At 39.0% G+C, this 21,806-nt stretch overlaps 1 protein-coding gene across 1 annotated transcript in view; it reads left to right on the top strand.

Moving 5' to 3' along the window:
- The window catches only part of CDK15 (cyclin dependent kinase 15), a 98,730-nt gene that overhangs the window by 31,300 nt on the left and 45,624 nt on the right, over nt 1-21,806 (top strand). The window contains exons 9-10 of the mRNA XM_027965096.3: nt 10,360-10,453; nt 20,925-20,988. Coding sequence (XP_027820897.1) covers nt 10,360-10,453; nt 20,925-20,988 — 158 coding nt within the window. The remainder of the gene's footprint in view (nt 1-10,359; nt 10,454-20,924; nt 20,989-21,806) is intronic.

A 21,806-nucleotide genomic window follows, 5' to 3' on the forward strand; every position in this document is an offset into this window, starting at 1 on the left:
CATACTAATCCTTATACTTGAATGGCATATTTTTGGGGTGGTATTTTCTGTTCCTGTATAGGGTCAATGTTTCAAAAGACCAAAAAAAAAAAAAAATTAGGAAAATGTCCCAGATTAAAGGGACTAAAGAAGCATGTCTACTAAACACAATGCATGGTCCTAGATTGGATACTGGGGGAGAAAGAGCTGAAGAACCCTCCTAGGACAATCGGTGGATTGCGGTATTGAGATCAGTATTAAGTTTCCTGTTTTGATAATTGCATTGTTGTTGTGTAAAAGAATGCTTTTGTTCTTAGAAGACACATGTGGAAGTATATAAGGGTGAAGAACCATGGAATCTGCCACTTACTCTCCACTGCTTTAGAAAAAAAAAAAATAGATAAGAGATAGATGGATGATGAAGAAGGCATTGGCACCCCACTCCAGTACTCTTGCCTGGAAAATCCCATGGACGGAGGAGCCTGGTAGGCTGCAGTCCATGATGGGGTCGCTGAGTCGGACACGACTGAGCGACTTCTCTTTCACTTTTCACTTTCATGCATTGGAGAAGGAAATGGCAACCCACTCCAGTGTTCTTGCCTGGAGAATCCCAGGGACAGGGGAGCCTGGTGGGCTGCCGTCTATGGGGTCACACAGAGTCAGACACGACTGAAGCGACTTAGCAGCAGATGGATGATAGAAAAAATGATAAAACCAAAAAGGCGAAGTGTTGGCAATTGGGAATCTGTTTGAAGTATATAAGACAATTTTTTCTACTATTTTTGTAACTTCAATTTTGAAACTATTTCAAAATTAAAGGTTAGCAAAAAAAAAAAAAAAAAGTTGAGAAAAACCTGATGTTTCACCAAAGAAAATGAAGTAGCACTGGCTTTGTTAGAAGCACTGGCCCAGTACATAGTATTTTCAGTTATTTCCTGTGTGTTTGAGAAGGATGTGTACTCCCAAATTGTTGGGTACAGGATTTTACATATGTTCAAAATTTCAAAGTTGTTACTTGTGTTATTCTCAATTTACTTATTTATTTATATACTCAATATTTATTTATTTATTTACTTATTTACTCAATTTATTTATATAATTTTTGTCTGTTTGAACTATCAGGGAAAGAGATACTGAAGTTGTTGACTTGTCATATTTCTATTCATTTCTGCTTTATTTACTTTGAAGCTATTTTCATCAAGAGAAAATAAATTTAAAACTTCATCATTCACTTATGCACTTTAAATATTATTTTGGAATAATTTTCCTCTTTTGATATAAACCTTTTAGAGCTTTCTTTAGTGTTGATGTCAAACTCTGCTTTTGTTTCTTAAGATAAATTCTCATTGTTAAAGGTATCCCCTTGCTGGGGATGTAATTCTAGACTGACACTATTTTCTCTCAGAACTTGGAGGATATTTCCCCAGCTTTGTCTTCCAGTGCTGCTCTTGTGAAGATTACTTTTAGCCTAATTGTAGGGAAGTTTGTTTTTGGCCTTATTGTCTTTCTCTTTTACAGGTGATCTTCCATTTTCTCTGGATATTATAAAGATTGCTTTTTTTTTTTGCCTTCATTATTATGCAGTTTTCACTATAATGTGTCCAATGTGGACTTCTTTTTATTTATCCTGCTTGGTGTATATTGTGCTTCTTCTAATTATGAATTCATGTTTTCCATCAGCCATTTTCTTTTTAGTGTTGCCTCTATTCCAGTCTCTCTCTCTGGAGCTCCAATGAAAGATTACCTTTCTATCACCCTTGGCTCTTACCCTCTCTCTTTCATATTTTCAGTCCCTTTAACTCTCTGTGCTACTTTTGGATAATTTCTTCATCTACCAGTTCTTTAAACCCCTCTTAAACTATGTATACCTTAGTTTTTACTGAATATACTAAAGTGTGTGTTATTCCACTGATAAGTGTTTCATTAACTTAATCATGAATAATGATGTGATGCTTACAGAATAAAAACTCAGTCATAAGTTAAAATTATTGTCATTACTCTTATTAATTTGATGATTGTTGTTTGTCCAGTAAAACTCAAAAAGTAATGTAGAAATAGAATAATTATTATCTTTCAGTATTTACTATAATGGTTCACTCTACATAACTGTTAGATATTAGGTGTTTACATTGGGAATCCTCTTCTCCTATTTTTTTTCTTTTCAGGGTGAGGAAAATGAGCAGGGAAAAGATTTCCAATTCACAGTGGAAGAAAAGGCCATGCAACCCCATAGGGTACAAACTGAATGCTTTTGTAAGGAGGCAGGTGACAGTGGTTGAGCATTAGAGCCTTTGTCCTAATGAAACTAATTATAACAAGAGCCTCTCATTCACGATAAACCCTGGGAGCAACAGAGTCCATGGCCCAAAGCAAACACTTAAAATATGGAAAATATACCAGTAAGACACATTGGTTATTCCCAGCACTTACAACCAGCATCTTCTAATCTCTCATCATCTTTTCCTCTCTTTCTGATACTTTTTCAGACCTAAAAAGATTCCATTAGCAACTTCAGTGAAAAAAAAAAACCAACTCAATGCTTTAGGATGATTACACTTTTTGTTTTTACTTTTTGTATTGTGTTAAAATATATATAACAAAAATTACCATTTTAACTATTTTCAAATGTACAGTTCAGTGGCATCAAGTACCACCACCTCCACTATCCATCTCTAGAACTTTTCATCATCCCAATATGACTCTTTGTACCCATTAAACAATCACTTCTCTTTGCTCCCTCCCCTCAGTCCCTGACAACCACTATTGTACTTCTTCTCTCTGTGAATTTGACCACTCTAGTACCTCATATAAATGCAGTCATACAGTATTTGTCCTTCCATGTCTGGCTTTTTTCACTTAGCATAATATTTTCAAGGTTCATCCATGTTATGGCAAACTGGGTTTTAAAGAAGAATTTCCATTGATAGTCAAGTCCTCTATCCAAAACTAACTGCAGGCAGATGCTGGATTTAGAACTACAGAAAGTTTTCAGTGCCTGAGAGATTCTTTATGGTCAAATCTCTTGCTGCAAACTTCCAAATATAAAGAGTGGCCCAGGGAAAAGCAAATAGAAATATCATGTCACTGCCATATATCAGGGTGCTCTGAATTAACTTCAATAGTGAAAAGTGAAATATTGACTCACTTCTCCCAACAATGTTCTTATAGACTCCTTGCATCTCCCCAAAACTAAAACTCCTGAGATGGTTTATTTCTCCAGAGATTGCCTGAAGAATTTGAGGAATCTTTTTCTCTCTTATGGGAAGAAATTTGCTCATGCTCAGAATAGAGAAAAGACCAGGAAGAAAGCCAGAAAAAGCAGAAAACATGTTAGCTGTTTCTTCTAACATGACTGAAGAACCACAGTTGGAGCAATAAAATGACCCAGTGCATCTCTTCCTTCTGGAAGGATTCACTGTTTGATGTCACCAGCTCTTTTTTCCCCTGCGTGTGAAGTTTCTCTTCATCTACATGGGCTGCCCCAAGGGTATCTCCACAGAGCAGAAATCCTCTGAGAAGCCTAAAGATATGTAGGGTAAGAAGAGCCACAGGAATGAAGATTTAAGAACAAAACAGAGGAATAAAAAGAAATAGGAGCTGGCTCCCTATCTGGACATGAATGTTCAGAATACTTAAAATGTTTGCTTTAAGACTAGTCTGGGGTGGACAAAATAGGTGATAGCCACACAATTTGCTTAAGAAACAAATAAAAACTATGAAAGTCACACAACTTGTTCACAAAGCAAATTGAAAAAAAAAAAAACAGTTCTGAGGAATAAGCGGAAAAAATAAGAAAGTGAGTTGTACATTTTTTAAAGAACAGTACATACCTGAAAAAAATCTTTCCTTCTTCAAACTTAAGGTACACAGAGTTATTTTCTTTCCAGTGCACTGATATTTATGATACAAATAGTCCAGCTTCTGAAATACAATTGATTTAGGAATTTTGTTTGTCTTGTAAGTATGCTAAGTGCATAAGTGCATTGCACACACACGTACACACATATATTTTATTAGCCTGCCAGGCTCCTCTGTCCATGGAATTCTCTAGGCAAGAATACTGGAGTGGGTAGACATTCCCTTTTCCAAGGGATCTTCCCCACCCAGGGATCAAACCTGGGTCGCCTCATTGTAGGCAGATTCTTTACCAGTTGAGCCCCCAGGGAAGCCCTTATAAAAAACCTTAGACTAGATTGGTAGGTGAGGAAGGTTTAATCTGCCCCTAAGTGAAACTTAAAAAGAAAGACTCAAGAAAATGCCTATATGGCACGAACCACACAAATGCAGATATAAATGGAATTTCAACCAATATTAGCATTTTATTCTTTTATGCAAACATCTCATGTTATTTTGTAGTACTTACACAGTAGTCTTAAAGTCCAGCTTTCTCCAGTATATTTTACATAATTGTGCCCACTGTCCCAGTGGTGAAGAAGATAAAGGACACTAAGAAATTGTGTAATGAAAAGGACTTCCTTTTTGGTTCCTCACAGCCACCATTATAAAAGGGCATGAAAAGGCAACAAGCTCTTTCTTAGCCATGAAATCCTTTTGAGGGGAGAAAAGGCTCAGTTAACTAGCAATGACTATGGTTTGAACCTCATTTAGAGCACCCTCAAGCCTTCTGGTAATTTGTGAGCTCCTGGGGTTTCTGGAGGTGTCGCAATACTGGATGGAGAGCTGGTTCAAATCTTCAAAAGCCAGTACATTTTCATTTCTATTTTGTGTCAGTTAATAAATAATCACTTGTATTCTATACCCACAGATACATAAATATATATTTGTGTGTGTTTTTCTTTTTCACTTCAAATTGAAATGGCTTGAGACCTTTCAAGAATGCAGAGAAAGCATGAAGGGAAGTGGGTGGAGACCATTTGATGGTATTCACCATCTCAGTTTTTCAGCTGGCTTGTCTCACAGTTGACATTGCTAGCAACCAGGATGTTTTCAAACCATTTGACAGTTTGCCATTACTTTCATTATTCTCCATGTGTTGTTTAATTTACACCTTTTATATCTGTTGCTTTAAAGACAAGAAGTAAAAAGAATATGAATATTTAAAAGCAAGCCAGTAAGGAGTCTTAAAATGATAATAAAGAAATAGAGGGAAACAATAGAATAGGAAAGACTAGAGATCTCTTCAAGAAAATTAGAGATACCAAGGGAACATTTCATGCAAAGATGGGTTCAATAAAGGACAGAAATCATATGGATTTAACAAAAACAGAAGATATTAAGAAAAGGTGGCAAGAATACACAGAAGAACTATACAAAAAAAGATCTTCACGACCAAGATAATCACGATGGTGTGATCACTAACCTAGAGCCGGACATCATGGAATGTGAAGTCAAGTGGGCCTTTGGAAGTATCACTATGAACAAAGCTAGTGGAGGTGATGGAATTCCAGTTGAGCTATTTCAAATCCTGAAAGATGATGCTGTGAAAGTGCTGCACTCAATATGCCAGCAAATTTGGAAAACTTAGCAGTGGCCACAGACCGGAAAAAGTCAGTTTTCATTCCAATCCCAAAGAAAGGCAATGCCAAAGAATGCTCAAACTACCACACAATTGCACTCATCTCACACAGTAAAGTAATGCTCAAAATTCTCCAAGCCAGGCTTCAGCAATATGTGAACTTCAGATATTCAAGTTGGATTTAGAAAAGGCAGAGGAACCAGAGATCAAATTGCCAACATCTGCTGGATCATCGAGAAAGCAAAAGAGTTCCAGAAAAACATCTATTTCTGCTTTATCGACTATGCCAAAGCCTTTGACTGTGTGGATCACAAGAAACTGTGGAAAATTCTGAAACAGATGGGAATACCAGACCACCTGACCTGCCTCATGAGAAACCTGTATGTAGGTCAGGAAGCAACAATTAGAACTGGACATGGAACAATAGACTGGTTCCAAATAGGAAAAGGAGTATGTCAAGGCTGTACATTGTCACCCTGCTTATTTAACTTATATGCAGAGTACATCATAAGAAACACTGGGCTGGAAGAAGCACAAGCTAAAATCAAGATTGCCGGGAGAAATATCAATAACCTCAGATATGCAGATGACACCACCCTTATGGCAGAAAGTGAAGAAGAACTAAAGAGCCTCTTGAAGAAAGTGAAAAAGTTGGCTTAAAGCTCAACATTCAGAAAACGAAGATCATGGCCCCATCTGGCCCCATCACTTCATGGGAAATAGATGGGGAAACAGTCGAAAGAGTGTCAGACTTTATTTTTCTGGGTTCCAAAATCACTGCAGATGGTGACTGCAGCCATGAAATTAAAAGACGCTTACTCCTTGGAAGAAAAGTTATGACCAACCTAGATAGCATATGCAAAAGCAGAGACATTACTTTGCCAACAAAGGTCCATCCAGTCGAGACTATGGTTTTTCCAGTGGTCATGTATGGATGTGAGAGTCAGACTGTGAAGAAAGCTGAGTGCTGAAGAATTGATGCTTTTGAACTGTGGTGTTGGAGAAGACTCTCGAGAGTCCCTTGTACTGCAAGGAGATCCAACCAGTCCATTCTAAAGGAGATCAGTCCTGGTGTTCTTTGGAAGGACTGATGTTGTAGCTGAAGCTCCAATATTTTGGCCACCTCATGCGAAGAGTTGACTCATTTGAAAAGACCCTGATGTTTGGAAAGATTGAAGGCAGGAGGAAAAGGGGATGACAGAGGATGAGATGGTTAGATGGCATCACTGATTCAATGGACGTGAGTTTGGGTAAACTCTGGGAGTTGGTGATGTTCAGGCAGGCCTGGGGTGCTGTGGTTCATGGGTTCGCAAAGAGTCAGACATGACTAAGCTACTGAACAGAAATGAAGTGAACTGAATTCTAAAAAAATTCACCTCAGGATACTATTCACCAGATTTTTGAGATTCATCTCATCAAAATTCTGTTTTCCTTTTTTGGCCACTTAAAACAGCTTGCAGGATCTTAGTTCCTTTACCAGGGATTGAACCTGGGCCCTGACAGCAGAAGTGTGGAATCTTAGCCACTGGACCACCAGGGAACTCCCAAAATGCCTGTATCACACATCAAGATGTCTCTTGTACATGAGAAATCAGTAAAACACATACAGTGGACATTTTATCCAATTAGTTTTTTTAGCAACTGAGGATAAAGACAACCTGTTGTTTGAGGGGAAGAATAAAAACCTGCAAAACTCAGTCTGATACCTCTTATTTATGTATACACAAAATTCTAAGAATAAATGTATTGACTATTTTACATGCAAACCAAATAGTAAGTCATGAAAATTGTCTCTTGAAATGGTAAGATACAGTTAAATGTACATACTTTTAAAAATATATATTCTCTCCCCAAACTAGACACAACATAAAAATTATTCTTAAGCTTGTTTATCAAAAAATCTTCTTTCTCCTACACAAAATAAATTAAATAGCAAAGATCATGGCATCTGGTCCCATCACTTCACGGCAAATAGATGGGGAAACAGTGGAAACAGTGTCAGACTTTATTTTGGGGGGTTCCAAATCACTACAGATGGTGACTGCAGCCGTGAAAGTAAAAGACGCTTACTCCTTGGAAGAAAAGTTATGAGCAACCTAGATAGCATATTCAAAAGCAGAGACATTACTTTGCTGACTAAGGTCCATCTAGTCAAGGCTATGGTTTTTCCAGTGGTCATGTATGGATGTGAGAGTTGGACTGTGAAGAAAGCTGAGCGCTGAAGAATTGATGCATTTGAACTGTGGTGTTGGAGAAGACTCTTGAGAGTCCCTTGGACTGCAAGGAGATCCAACCAGTCCATTCTAAAGGATATCAGCCCTGGGTGTTCTTTGGAAGGACTGATGCTGAAGTTGAAACTCCAATACTTTGGCCATCTCATGTGAAGAGTTGACTCATTGGAAAAGACTCTGATGCTGGGAGGGATTGGGGGCAGGAGGAAAAGGGGACGACAGAGGATGAGATGGCTGGATGGCATCACTGACTCCATGGACATGAGTTTGAGTGAACTCCGGAAGTTGGTGATGTACAAGGAGGCCTAGAATGCTGCGATTCATGGGGTCGCAAAGAGTCGGATACGACTGAATGACTGAACTGAACTGAACTGACAGTCAGATGGAAAAGTGAATATTTATCATGAAAAAGTATTAGTCACTCAGTTGTGTCCAACTCTTTGAGACCCCATGGACTATAGCTCACCAGTGTTCTCTGTGCATAGAATTCTCCAGGCAAGAATATTGGAGTGGGTAACTATTCCCTTCTTTAGGGAATCTTCCCGAGCCAGAGATCGAACCTGGGTGTCTTGTGTTGAAGGCAGATTCTTTACTATATTAATATGAATAATGTTAAAAATGATTTAAAATCAATTTCATAATAAACCTTTAATAATATGATGATAATCAGTCCTGAATATTCATTGGACGGACTGATGCTGAAGCTGAAACTCCAATACTTTGGCCACCTGATGCAAAGATCTGACTTACTAGAAAAGACCCTGATGCTGGGAAAGATTGAAGGCAGGAGAAGGGGACGACAGAGGATGAGATGGTTGGATGGCATCACCGACTCAATGAACATGAATTTGAGTAAGCTCCGGGAGTTGGTGATGGCCAGGGAAGCCTGGCATGCTGCAGTCCATAGGATCACAAAGAATCGGACATGACTAGCGACTGAGCTGAACTGAACTGAATATGATGATCTATACTAAACTATTTTACTTAAATTTTCTTCTTTATCATGCTATAGCAAAACATCAAGATGATTAAGGAAGTTTGCAAAACTATGTGTTATGGTGAAAGAGATTTGGAGTCAAAAATCAGAAAGTATTAGACCATAGGGATAATCTCTATAATCAGTTATTTGAAGTAAGCGAAAGTTGCTCAGTCATGTCCAATCTTTGTGACCCCATGGACTATATAGTCCATGGAATTCTCCAGACCAGAATACTGTAGTGGGTAGCCTTTCCCTTCTCCAGGGGATCTTCCCAACTCAGGGATCGAATCCAGGTCTCCTGCATTGCAGGCAGATTCTTTACCAGCTGAGCCACAAGGGAAGCCCCTTGCAGCATTCTCAAAAAAGTTTTGTGAGAGTAAAAATGTGTGTTACTAGCAAAATCTTACTTCTTACTGTTCCTTAGGAATTACCCTCCAGTTTGACTAAGCAGAAAAGACAATTTATTTTAAGATGAGTGCTAAGTCGCTTCAGTCATGTCTGACTCTTTGCAACCCTATGGACTGTAGCCTGCCAGGCTCCTCTGTCCATGAGATTCTCTAGGCAAGAGTACTGGAGTGGGTTGGTATGCCCTCTCCAGGAGATCCTGCTAACCAAGGGATCAAACCCACGACTCCTGTGTCTCCTTCATTGGCAGATGGATTCTTTACCACTAGCGCCACCTGGGAAGTCCTTTAAAATGTGCATTCTTTGTTTAAATCAGGATGCATTTCAGTCAGTAACATCTTAGGATAGCCATCAACCATGCTGCAGTTGTGACTATAGTTACCCTTGTATGTGTGGGGACATCAAACATGTCAGCATCAAAACTTGCTGAATGGGAGTCAGTGACTTTGAAGACAGGAGAGCTTTATTTCTTTCTTTATTTTTTAACTCTTAGGAAACCAAATGGTTGTGGAGAATAAGTGAATCAGACATGTTTAGCAATATTTTTTAAGCTGGAGTCAAAAGCGTAACTTGTACTTGCAAGGTCAGCCTAGGAGCCCAGCACCAATAACTCTTAGTTCTTTTATTTTAAGAAATAAGGATTATTTTAAGAAATACTGTATCATCAAACTCCTGGACAATACCATCGAAGGACGATATCATGGATATAAACACAGACATTAAACAGTCTTTGTCAAATGCTGAATGTTAGAAAGTTTGATGAGTACCTGAATCATTTCTTTCATTTAATATTTTTCATTGTACAAGTATGATAGTTGATGAAATAATCTGTCTGATTAAATTTGTAACAGCCCTTTCAATGAGTATAAAAGAAACATTCTGATCATGTCATAGTTTAACTTGTGGGGTGTTTTTTTTTTTGGTTTCTTAAAAGTACATATAATAATGATGCTTCTTACAATGATAGCACCCTAGATTCAGTAAAAGAGGGTATTCAGTTTGGAGATTCTCCATCTCACAAAATAGATAGTTAATGAGCTTGAATGAACTAAAATGTTTGCTATCTGTACTGTGATCCTAAATGCCCAATGCATTCCATTTTAACAAAAACCTGCCAGCTGTTCTTATCTTTGTTTAACATAGGGAGTTTTTTTGCCAAGACTTTTCTAGTGCATGGCCCGTATTTAATTATCCTCAAAATATTTCTTAAGAGATGAAATGCTAGTAGTTCGGTTTTGCATGTATGGTTTCCTTGAAAGTATTGGGTTGACTCTTATTTCCTTTTTTAGGGGTGCAGGCTGCATCTTTATTGAAATGTTCCAGGGTCAACCCTTGTTTCCTGGGGTTTCCAACATCCTTGAACAGCTGGAGAAGATCTGGGAGGTAAGAGAAGAATTCCTCTTTAGGAAGAAAAAATATATGCATATAAAACTTTGATCCAAATTTGCGTTAGAAACAAATGAAACAGTCCATCTGCTTTGAGAGAGTAAACCATATTTTGAGGTTGCGGAAACTGTGGTGTTTGCCAGGGGCTTAAGCACCTAGGGAATGAGTGGTCAGGAACCCCCCTTTTGTCCCATGGATGCCTTTGAATCCTCCTGCTCCTGATGACTCTTATCTCAACATCCCAGGGCAATTTCTGCCTTTACTAATTAAACACATCCCTTCCCTGCAATCCCCAGGTCTAAACCACATATTTGGCCATGGATCTTTGTCAACTGAAGATAAAACACTACATTTTCACAGAGCCCTGATAAAACAGAATGTTAACTTCCCATGTTAGTGTGAGAGAAATATACTACTTATGCTCCAAAACTAGATTTCTAAGGTGACAGGATGCTTATGTATGTGTGTTTCCACTTCTTTATTCATTTTTTATCCCTCCCTCATTTGCACCATTGGGGCTTTCCTGGTGGCTCAGTGGTAAAGAATCTGCCTGCCACGCCGGAGACTCGGATTCGATCCCTGGGTTGGGAAGATCCCCTGAAGGCTGGCATGGCAACCCACTCCAGTGTGTATTCTTGCCTGGAGAATCCCATGGACAGAGGAGCCTGGTGGGCTATAGTCCATAGGTAGGGTTGCAAAGAGTCAGACACAACTGAAGCAACTTAGCACGCACATGCACGCAGTTACACATTATGTACTTCATTTTTATGTCCCTTGTAGCTTATATTTTTGGGTTTCCCTGGTGGTTCAGTGGTAAAGAATTCGCTTGCCAATGCAGGAGATGACAGTTTGATCCCTGGGTCAGGAAGATCCCCTGGAGAAGAAAATGGCAACCCACTCCAGTATTCTTGTCTGGGAAATCCCTAGGATAGAAGATACCGGCAGGCTACCATCCATGGGGTCACAAAAGAGTTGGACATGACTTAGCAACTAAACAACAGCGATAGTCATTTACATGTGGCTCTCTTTTTCTGATGATTTTTAAATTGTGGTTAAATATATATAGCATAAAATTTACCATTCTAACCATTTTTAAAAGTACAGTTTATAACATTAAATACATTCACCTTGCTGTGCAACCATCACCACCATCCATTTCCACAACTTTTCATCATCCCCAACAGCAGCTCTGTATCCATTCAACCAGCCCCCCATTTTTCCTGCCCCTAGCCACTGGTAACCTCTCATCTACATTCTGTCTGTATGAAATTGCCCATTCTAGGTATTCATATAAGTGGAATCATACAGTATTTGTCCTTTGTGTCTGGCTTATTTCACTTAGCATAATCTTTTCAAGATCCATCCATATTGTAGCATGTATCAAGTTCTTTAAACTGGGGTGGATAGGGTATTCCTTATATCCTGGATTCTGCTTCCTTTCAAGTTTGCTTGTTTCAAGCAAGCTTCTAGAGCATTCTTGCTAACAGCCTCCCAATCAGGTATCTTGGGAAATAATGCAAACTGGGATTTTTGTGTGCAGGTGAGGAAACTAATCTTTTCTCGAACCCTTCATGATTTTGACTTAATGTCACCAAACATTTTGCCTTGAGGAATAATATAAAATTTCATTTTTGAATTATGTTTCCACTGTGGAGTCCTTCATTTTAAAAATTAAAAAAGGGGGGGACTTCCCTGGTGGTCCAGTGGCTAAGACCCTGTGCTTCCAATGCAGGGAGCCCGGGTTTGATCCCTGTTCAGGGAATTAGATCTCACATGCCACGACAAAAGATCCATTGTGCTGCAGCTGAGACCTGGCACAGCCAAATAAGTAAAAATAAATAAATAAATATTTGTAAAAGCCCATGTAAAAAACGCTTATATCATTTTTTTACAGTTGAATTTTACAACATGAAGGTGAGGATAATCCTCAGGAAACTTTTAAGAAAAAGGAAGAGTTAGTTGCTAGTGTCTGGAGGGTCAATGACTCATATTTATGAAGATATTCTGTGCAAACTAGTCTAGTGCTACAGATTCATGACCCAGAAAACACAGTGTGTTGTGAATGCTGAAATAAAATGGCCTTTGTGAAATTCAGATATTTTATAGAGATTAATCACTGCCATTAAGTTTTCTTTTGGAAACATGGAGGATATAATGGAGGAACACAGGACAAATTGGGAAACATTCATACACTAAAAAAAATTTCAAGCCAAAGATTTTTCTTCCTCAAAATTTCCCTGCAAGACTGATAAGTGCTACTGATAAAACCTACCTTCAAAAAGTATCACTGGGTTCCATAACATCGTCTAAGCTGGAGGTTCAGTTCAGTTCAGTTCAGTCGCTCAGTTGTGTCCGACTCTTTGCGACGCCATGAATCACAGCACACCAGGCCTCCCTGTCCATTACCAATTCCCAGAGTTCACTCACACTCACGTCCATCAAGTCGGTGATGCCATCCAGCCATCTCATCCTCTGTTGTCTCCTTCTCCTCCTGCCCCTAATCCCTCCCAGCATCAGAGTCTTTTCCAATGAGTCAACTCTTTGTATAAGGTGGCCAAAGTACTGGAGTTTCAGCTTTAGCATCAGTCCTTCCAATGAACACCCAGGACTGATCTCCTTCAGAATGGACTGGTTGGATCTCCTTGCAGTCCAAGGGACTCTCAAGATCTTCTCCAACACCACAGTTCAAAAGCATCAATTCTTCAGCACTCAGTTTCTTCACAGTCCAACTCTCACATCCATACACGACCACTGGAAAATCCATAGCCTTGACTAGACGGACCTTTGTTGGCAAAGTAATATCTCTGCTTTTCAATAGGCTATCTAGGTTGGTCATAACTTTCCTTCCAAGGAGTAAGCATCTTTTAATTTCATGGCTGCAGTCACCATCTGCAGTGATTTTAGAGCCCAAAAAACTAAAGTCTGACACTGTTTCCACTGTTTCCCCATCTATTTCCCATGAACGGATGGGGCCAGATGCCATGATCTTAGTTTTCCGAATGTTGAGCTTTAAGCCAACTTTTTCACTCTCCTCTTTCACTTTCATCAAGAGGCTTTTAGTTCCTCTTCACTTTCTGCCATAAGGGTGGTGTCATCTGCATATCTGAGGTTATTGATATTTCTCCTGGCAATCTTGATTCCAGCTTGTGTTTCTTCCAGGCCAGCGTTTCTCATGATGTACTCTGCATAGAAGTTAAATAAGCAGGGTGACAATATATAGCCTTGACGTACTCCTTTTCCTATTTGGAACCAGTCTGTTGTTCCATGTCCAGTTCTAACTGCTGCTTCCTGACCTGCATACAGGTTTCTCAAGAGGCAGGTCAGGTGGTCTGGTATTCCCATCTCTTTCAGAATTTTCCACAGTTTCTTGTGATCCACACAGTCAAAGGCTTTGGCATAGTCAATAAAGCAGAAATAGATGTTTTTCTGGAACTCTCTTGCTTTTTCCAGATTCAGCGGATGTTGGCAGTTTGATGTCTGGTTCCTCTGCCTTTTCTAAAACCAGCTTGAACATCTGGAAGTTCATGGTTCACATATTGCTGAAGCCTGGCTTGGAGAATTTTGAGCATTACTTTACTAGCATGTGAGATAAGTGCAATTGTGCGGCAGTTTGAGCATTCTTTGGCATTGCCTTTTTTGGGATTGAAATGAAAACTGACATTTTCCGGTCCTGTGGCCACTGCTGAGTTTTCCAAATTTGCTGGCATATTGAGTACAGCACTTTCACAGCATCATCTTTCAGGATTTGAAATAGCTTAACTGGAATTCCATCACCTCCACTAGCTTTGTTCAGAGTGATGCTTTCTAAGGCCCACTTGACTTCACATTCCAGGATGTCTGGCTCTAGGTGAGTGATCACACCATCATGATTATCTGGGTCGTGAAGATCTTTTTTGTACAGTTCTTCTGTGTATTCTTGCCACCTCTTCTTACTATCTTCTGCTTCTGTTAGGTCCATACCATTTCTGTCCTTTATGGAGCCCATCTTTGCATGAAATGTTCCCTTGGTATCTCTCATTTTCTTGAAGAGATCTCTAGTCTTTCCCATTCTGTTCTTTTCCTCTATTTCTTTTCATTGATCACTGAGGAAAGCTTTCTTATCCCTCCTTGCTATTCTTTGGAACTCTGCCTTCAGATGCTTATACCTTTCCTTTTCTCCTTTGCTTTTCACTTCTCTTCTTTTCACAGCTATTTGCAAGGCCTCCTCAGACAGCCATTTTGCTTTTTTGCATTTCTTTTCCATGGGTATGGTCTTGATCCCTGTCTCCTGTACAGTGTCATGAACCTCCGTCCATAGTTCATCAGGCACTCTATCTATCAGATCTAATCCCTCAAATCTATTTCTCACTTCCACTGTATAATCATAAGGAATTTGATTTAGGTCATACCTGAATGGTCTAGTGGTTTTCCCTACTTTCTTCAACTTAAGTCTTAATTTGGCAATAAGTAGTTCATGATCTGAGCCAAAGTCAGCTCCTGGTCTTGTTTTTGCTGACTGTATAGAGCTTCTCCATCTTTGGCTACAAAGAATATAATCAATCTGATTTCAGTCTTGTCCATCTGGTGATGTCCATGTGTAGAGTCTTCTCTTGTGTTGTTGGAAGAGGGTGTTTGCTATGACCAGTGCATTCTCTTGGCAAAACTGTTAGCCTTTGCCCTGCTTCGTTCCTTATTCCAAGGCCAAATTTGCCTGTTACCTGTTCTTGACTGTTCTTGCCTGTTCTTGACTTCCTACTTTTGCGTTCCAGTCCCCTATAATGAAAAGGACATCTTTTTTTGGGTGTTAGTTCTAAAAGATCTTGTAGGTCTTCATAGAACCGTTCAACTTCAGCTTCTTCAGCATTACTGGTTGGAGCATAGACTTAGATTGCTGTGATATTGAATGGTTTGCCTTGGAAACGAACAGAGATCATTCTGTCGTTTTTGACATTGCATCCAAGTACTGCATTTTGGACTCTTTTGTTGACCATGATGGCTACTCCATTTCTTCTAAGGGATTCCTGCCCACAGTAGTAGATATAATGGTCATCTGAGTTTAATTCACCCATTCCAGTCCATTTTAGTTAGCTGATTCCTAGAATGTTGACGTTCACTCTTGCCATCTCCTGTTTGACTACTTCCAATTTGCCTTGATTCATGGACCTAACATTCCAGGTTCCAATGCAATATTGCTCTTTACAGCATCGGACCTTGCTTCTATCACCAGTCACATCCACAAGTGGGTATTGTTTTTGCTTTGGCTCCATCCCTTCATTCTTTCTGGAGTTATTTCCCCACTGATCTTCAGTAGCGTGTTGGGCACCTACTGACCTGGGGAGCTCCTCTTTCAGTATCCTATCATTTTGCCTTTTCATACTGGAGGTAGCCTAATGTAAATAACAGCTTTTAAGTTGAACATGTGAATTCTAGCCATTTTTCAGCTAAATGAACATGTGCAAGTTATAGAATCCCTCTGAGCTTCAGTTTCCTCTTCTGTTACATGGGGCTGGTGATAATGATTTTATAACCTTGCTGTGAGAATTTTAAAAGATCATGTGAGTAACAAGTACCATGTACCCTAAGTGCTCAACGAATGTTTGCTGTCTTTCTCTCTCGGAGAAATTATTTTCCTAGCGATGTTTCAAAGACCAACCAAACTGTTGACAGGCATTTCCTAATATTTAACCTAATTGTTCTATTCTCTCTGTTAGTTTCTTGTCCACATTAGAGGAAGCAGAATAAACCCTGCTTAGATCTGACCCTGTAAAAGTGATCTTCTACGCACTCGAAAAGTTTTTCCCATTCATTTATTCGGGAAGCAATATCATTGGGTACTCATTATCTTATAAGATGTTACAAGACATTGGAAAAATGGAAAGAATAGGAAAAACGCATAATCTGTGCTTTGAGCTGTTGTTCATCTAGGTGGGGTGATGGTGGTATATAAGTAAATACATGCCAAGCAAACATGAACTATGTATAGATGCAAAAGATGTATGTATAACTAGATAGTTAATAACAATTTTAATAGTGAGATAAGGTATACCATTAGGATATTTGAAAAGTTGTATATAAGTTGGTTTTTTAAAACATTACTTCCTATTTTTAAATGACTGTGTTCTTAAAGCAACCATTTTATAGTTCTTGGCATTTAGTGCAGCCCTTAGAAATCATAGATCAGAAAAAATGAGTTATGACACTTCCCAGAATCTGATGGTTTTCTAGTTATTGGATCAGGTTTCCAGGACTGGTCTTGGTGACTGTCCCTGGCCATCTGAAGGATGTTTTAGGTATTAATAACTCAGTAAGTGAGAAGTTTGGACTTGTATCTGGACATAAAATACTCAAACATGAGTGATGCAACCAAAGCAAGCACATCTTAACAAAGGGGTCCAATAGGTCTTACCCAGGTCGCCATGTTCATGTCTAACATTATGCTTATCACACTGAAATAAATCAGAAGGACTTTATTGTGACATTTATGACAACTCATTAAACCTTAAAACAAGCAAACACATTAGAAATAACACTGGCATGATGTTGGAGTCGTGAGTTCCAAACTCAGCTCTAACTTGAGGTTAGGAGGTAAAGCAAGTCTCACAAACTAATTTGTCAGGTCTTTAGTGTCTTCTGGTGTATTTGGTTTTCTGACTCCTGAACTTGTGACCTCTTTGAACAAAGTGTTATGAGAATATTATAGCTCCTATCACTTTTAATCATAATGTTCTTCTCTGTTTATTAAGTCTCCCCCTCCTCCACTTCTGAAGTTATTTCTCAAGCTTATAGACTTGCCTAGCTCATTGTTGCACTCCAGTACTCTTGCCTAGAAAATCCCATGAACGGGGGGTGCCTGGTAGGCTGCAGTCCATGGGGTCGCAAAGAGTCGGACACGACTGAGCGACTTCACTTTCAGCAGCAGCAGCTCATTGTTGAGCTCCAGATTGTACTGATCAGGAGATAGTTCCATATCGCTTAGCTCTCTCCTTACTGGGCACCAGGAGGTCAGATTCATTATGTCTCGTTTCCCTCCTTCTTCTGTCCAAGCAAGTAGAGGCCCCAGTTTTGTTACCACATCTATAGTTTCATGCTCCGAGAACAAGGAAGAAACATATTCATCAGTGTGTTGTCTATTATACTATTTCATCCCAAGTAGCTTGGAAATTCAAACACTCCAAATGGCTCCTGAATTGTGTTTTACTAAAAATGGTGTACATAGACAAAAAAGGAAAGCTGCTTCAGGCTCTGTGATACGTGATGGAGGGACTAGTGGATATCTCCCAACCTCTAATCACAACTTTTCTTTACATTTATTCTGAGATCTCATTCTGGAGAAGTCCTGAATCTTTATTTTATCATATTTCTGAAATACCCCTAGCTGTGTATGTATGTGTGTGCGTTTACACCTGAATGGCTACCATCAATTTTTGATCAATTTTTTAGAAATCTAATTCTTTCAATAAATATTTTTAGCAAATAATACTGGATGTAGCTCTAAAATCCAAATAAAATAAACTATGCAGACTTTAAAGCCATTAATCAAAATGCCTTCAGTTTCCATTTCAACAAAGGCAGAAAACAGCCTCTGCAGCCCACTGTGGTTTCAAACATAGCACTCACTAACTGCCTTTTAAGAGCCTTCAGGGAGAGAGTAAATCAACTATTTTTGGTTTTCAGTTTCCCAGTCAGTGAAGTGGAGATTTAGTAATTTTCTCAAGTGAAAATTAACTCAATAATTTTCAAATAAAAACTGAGCATCAAATTTCCACATAAAGGATATTGAATTATTATTTAAACTTTTAAAATCTCAAAGCTTAAAGCTTTTAGCACAATATTCTAAAATTGTTGGTATCCATTGTTGGCTTTAATTACACAATAATACAAAGTACCCAACAATTCTGGTAACTTTTGCCTTAGAGAAAATATGGATGCAGTCATTATTTATTTCCTTTATTGCTTTCTCTCCATTATCTTTGCTCTTGTCATTTTCTTGCCAGGCAACAGAAGATGTAGGGGTATTTGTGAATCATTCTGCCCACTTGTTTACACACACATCTTTGCAAATACATAAGATGGCAGTTTAGCAAAGAAGAATTAACTCCCCATCCTTTGGCCCTCTCCCACAAAAGAAGAATTAGTCCAGTTGGTTTTTCAAAATGGATTCCAGGATTCTCAGTGTTCCCTCTGGCTTGGGGTGGCTGCTAGGAAAAGCTCATAATCCTCTCAGTAACTTTTCAATTTGTTTAGGGAATGGATCAAAGAAAGAAGCTTCTACTGGGTGGCTTGATTTTTTTTTTTTTCATTATTATATGAGGGAAAATGGCACTTTGATAGCTTTTGTTTGAGGACAAGCTTAACAAGCACCACAAAGTATACTTCTCAACCAGAGTCTTACTCAGCTAACTGGTACGTATTAAGAGGCTTCCAATTCCTCATCAATTTTTATCAGTCGAGGCTTCCCAGGTGGTGCAATGATAAAGAATCTACCTGCCGGTGCAAGACACACAAGAGACACAGGTTCATTCCCTAGGTTGGCAAGATCACCTGGAGTAGGAAGTCAGTCATTGTTGGGCAGTTGATTTCCTGCCATAACAACTGGACCAGCATCTGTCTCCAGCATTTTACAAATGGCTTCACTAGGCTTCTTCTATGAGAGATGCTTGTATTGAGGCATGCTTCCCAGAAGAGCTATATTGTAGTGGTGTATGAAAGGTACTAATGTTTCATTAGTATTTCACAAAAACAATATTATTCCAGCTCCCAACTGACATTGAGCATTTATGATTATCTTAAAAGAATGGTAAGGTTTTGTCTACAAGGGAACTCAGAGTAACAGAATCATTTAAAATCTGAAGTATTTTGACTTTAAATTCTAAAAGATTTTTCTTTTCATAGTAATTAAAAAGTAAAGCTTCAGTTTAGTAATTCAGAGCATAAATGAGCTCTTTTTCAAGCAATGTTGTTACTATTATGATCCACCAGTTAAAAACCAAATACTATATTCCAAACTGCTGGGCCACAGAGAAAAAAAGCAGATAAGATGAATTCAGTAGAAAAGACTAGGTTAGGTTTAGGATCATTTTTAGCCAACATTCCACTGCCTAAAGGTCAGTAATCTGAATCCTTTTTAATTTGAGCACATTGGTGAACAGCTGAATGCCCATGCTGAGGCATAATTTAAACTGTCAAGTGTCTCCTGTTGAGATATATATATACAGAGAGTTATCCAATGTAAGGCAAAGGGACACTTTGCCACTCACGTCTTTCTATATTTCCAACTCTAAAAATAGCATCCCAACCTATGGTGATCATGCATTCATACAGTAGACATACTTCATTTTACTGTGCTTTACTTTATTGCACTTTGCAGACATTGCTTTTTTAAAACAAATTGAAGGTTTGCAGCAACGCTTCCTTGTCAGATGACGGGTAGCAATTTTTTAGCAAGGAAGCATTTTTTTAATTAAGGCATGTACATTGGTTTTTAAATTAAGGTATGCACATTGCTCTGTTACACACTTAATAGACCATAATATAGTGTAAACATAACTTTTATATATACTGGGAAACCAAAAAATTTGTGTGACTCACATTATTACAGTATTAGCTTTATTGCCGTGGTCTGGAATTAAACCCAAAATATCTCTGAGATATGCCTGTAGATATTTAGGGATGAGAATATGACTTTAACCTTGAGAATATGAGAATATGGCATATAACCTTACTTTAAGTAACGTTATATGATCTGTATTAGTCAGGGTTCTCCACAGAAGTAGACCCAATGGGAGATATGGAAAGGTGTGTGTGTGTGTGTGTGTGTGTGTGTGTGTGTGTGTGTGTATACACATAAGCCAATTCCCATGATATTTTATATACATGTATATATATAGTGATTTATCATGGGAATTGGCTCATGTGATTTCATGGCGGCTGAGATATGTCCTCTGCAAGCTGGAAAACCAGGAAAGCTGGTGGTGTAAGTCAGTTTAAGGGGGCCACTAGTGTAAGTCCCAGAATCTGAAGACCAGAGAACTAGGGGCTCCAAAGGCAAGAGAAGATGGATGTCCCAGCTCAAAAAGAGAGACAAAAAATGCGTGCTTCCTCCAGTCTTTTGTTCTGTTCAGGCCCTCTAGCGATTAGATGATGCCACCGAAATTGGTGAGGGCAGTTCTCTTTATTCCGTCTACTGATTCAAATACTAACCTCTTCCAGAAACACCCTCGCAGTCACACTCAGAAATAATGTTTTATCGACTGTCTTGGGCATCCTTTAGTCCAGTCAAGTTGACACACAGGACCATGGAAATATACTGCAATTTTGCCTGTGAAACTACAAATGTTGGGAACACTAAAATTTGTTTCTTGTACACATCAGCTGGCACAGTGTGACATACATCCAGTTTTTCCCTGTTCCTCCCCGATGTGTCCTCCATGTCTCCATACCTGCTCCATCCACTTCATCTCTCCCCGCATCTTTCTTTGTCTTTATATAGGTGCTGGGAGTCCCTACAGAGGATACCTGGCCTGGAGTTTCCAAGCTACCTAACTACAACCCAGGTAATATTGATTTGAGCTTCCAAAAGCTCTGTGAGTTATCGGTGTGAGAGCACTGGCCACACAAGCTATTTTCCTTTAATTGTTAACAGTGTAGACAGATTTTTAGACTCTTACATTCCCTGACTAATCTTTTTATGAGGAAAACATTGAAATAGTAGCCAAGGTTAGATCAGTTTTCCAGCTCTGTAAAACACAAGAAACAAGCGGAATAACAATTGGGAATGACTATTACTGTGGACTCCACATCCATTTCCAAACACCCAATGGTTTAAATGGAAAACTCAAAAGAAGGTCTCATTTTTGAGCCCAATGACTATCATTGAGTCTATTTGCTAGATTATTGTACTTCATAAAGTATAAAAAGAAAGCTAGAGGGGAAATAGAGGCTCCCTGGGCCTAGGACAGGCCAGGTAAGATGTCTCTAGATTATACAAGAGTTCATCCATTGTCTCTAGACCTAACACTTTGTCATTTTCTGTCCCATATTTGGTCCTCCAAGACTGGCTCCTGGGGGTGGATTTGGAAGTGTTGCAATTATTCCAAGGGGGATGTTTTCGAGAAATGGTCCCAAGGACATTCCAGAGAGGTCAGATCACCGAATTGTCACTTCAAGGACATTGAAACAAAAGAGAGAAAGCAAGCAATGAGCGATAGGATGAAGGACCACATCATGGCCATACCAGAGCTGGACTCTCGCAGGCAGGATTAAAGGGGAGGTAGATATGTATAGTGCAGGAGACCTAGGTTCGATCCCTGGATTGGGAAGATCCCTTGGAGAAGGTAAAGACTACCCACTCCAGTATTCTGGCCTGGAGAAT

Source organism: Ovis aries, chromosome 2 (assembly GCF_016772045.2).
Source record: "Ovis aries strain OAR_USU_Benz2616 breed Rambouillet chromosome 2, ARS-UI_Ramb_v3.0, whole genome shotgun sequence".
NCBI classification, from domain to species: domain Eukaryota; kingdom Metazoa; phylum Chordata; class Mammalia; order Artiodactyla; family Bovidae; genus Ovis; species Ovis aries.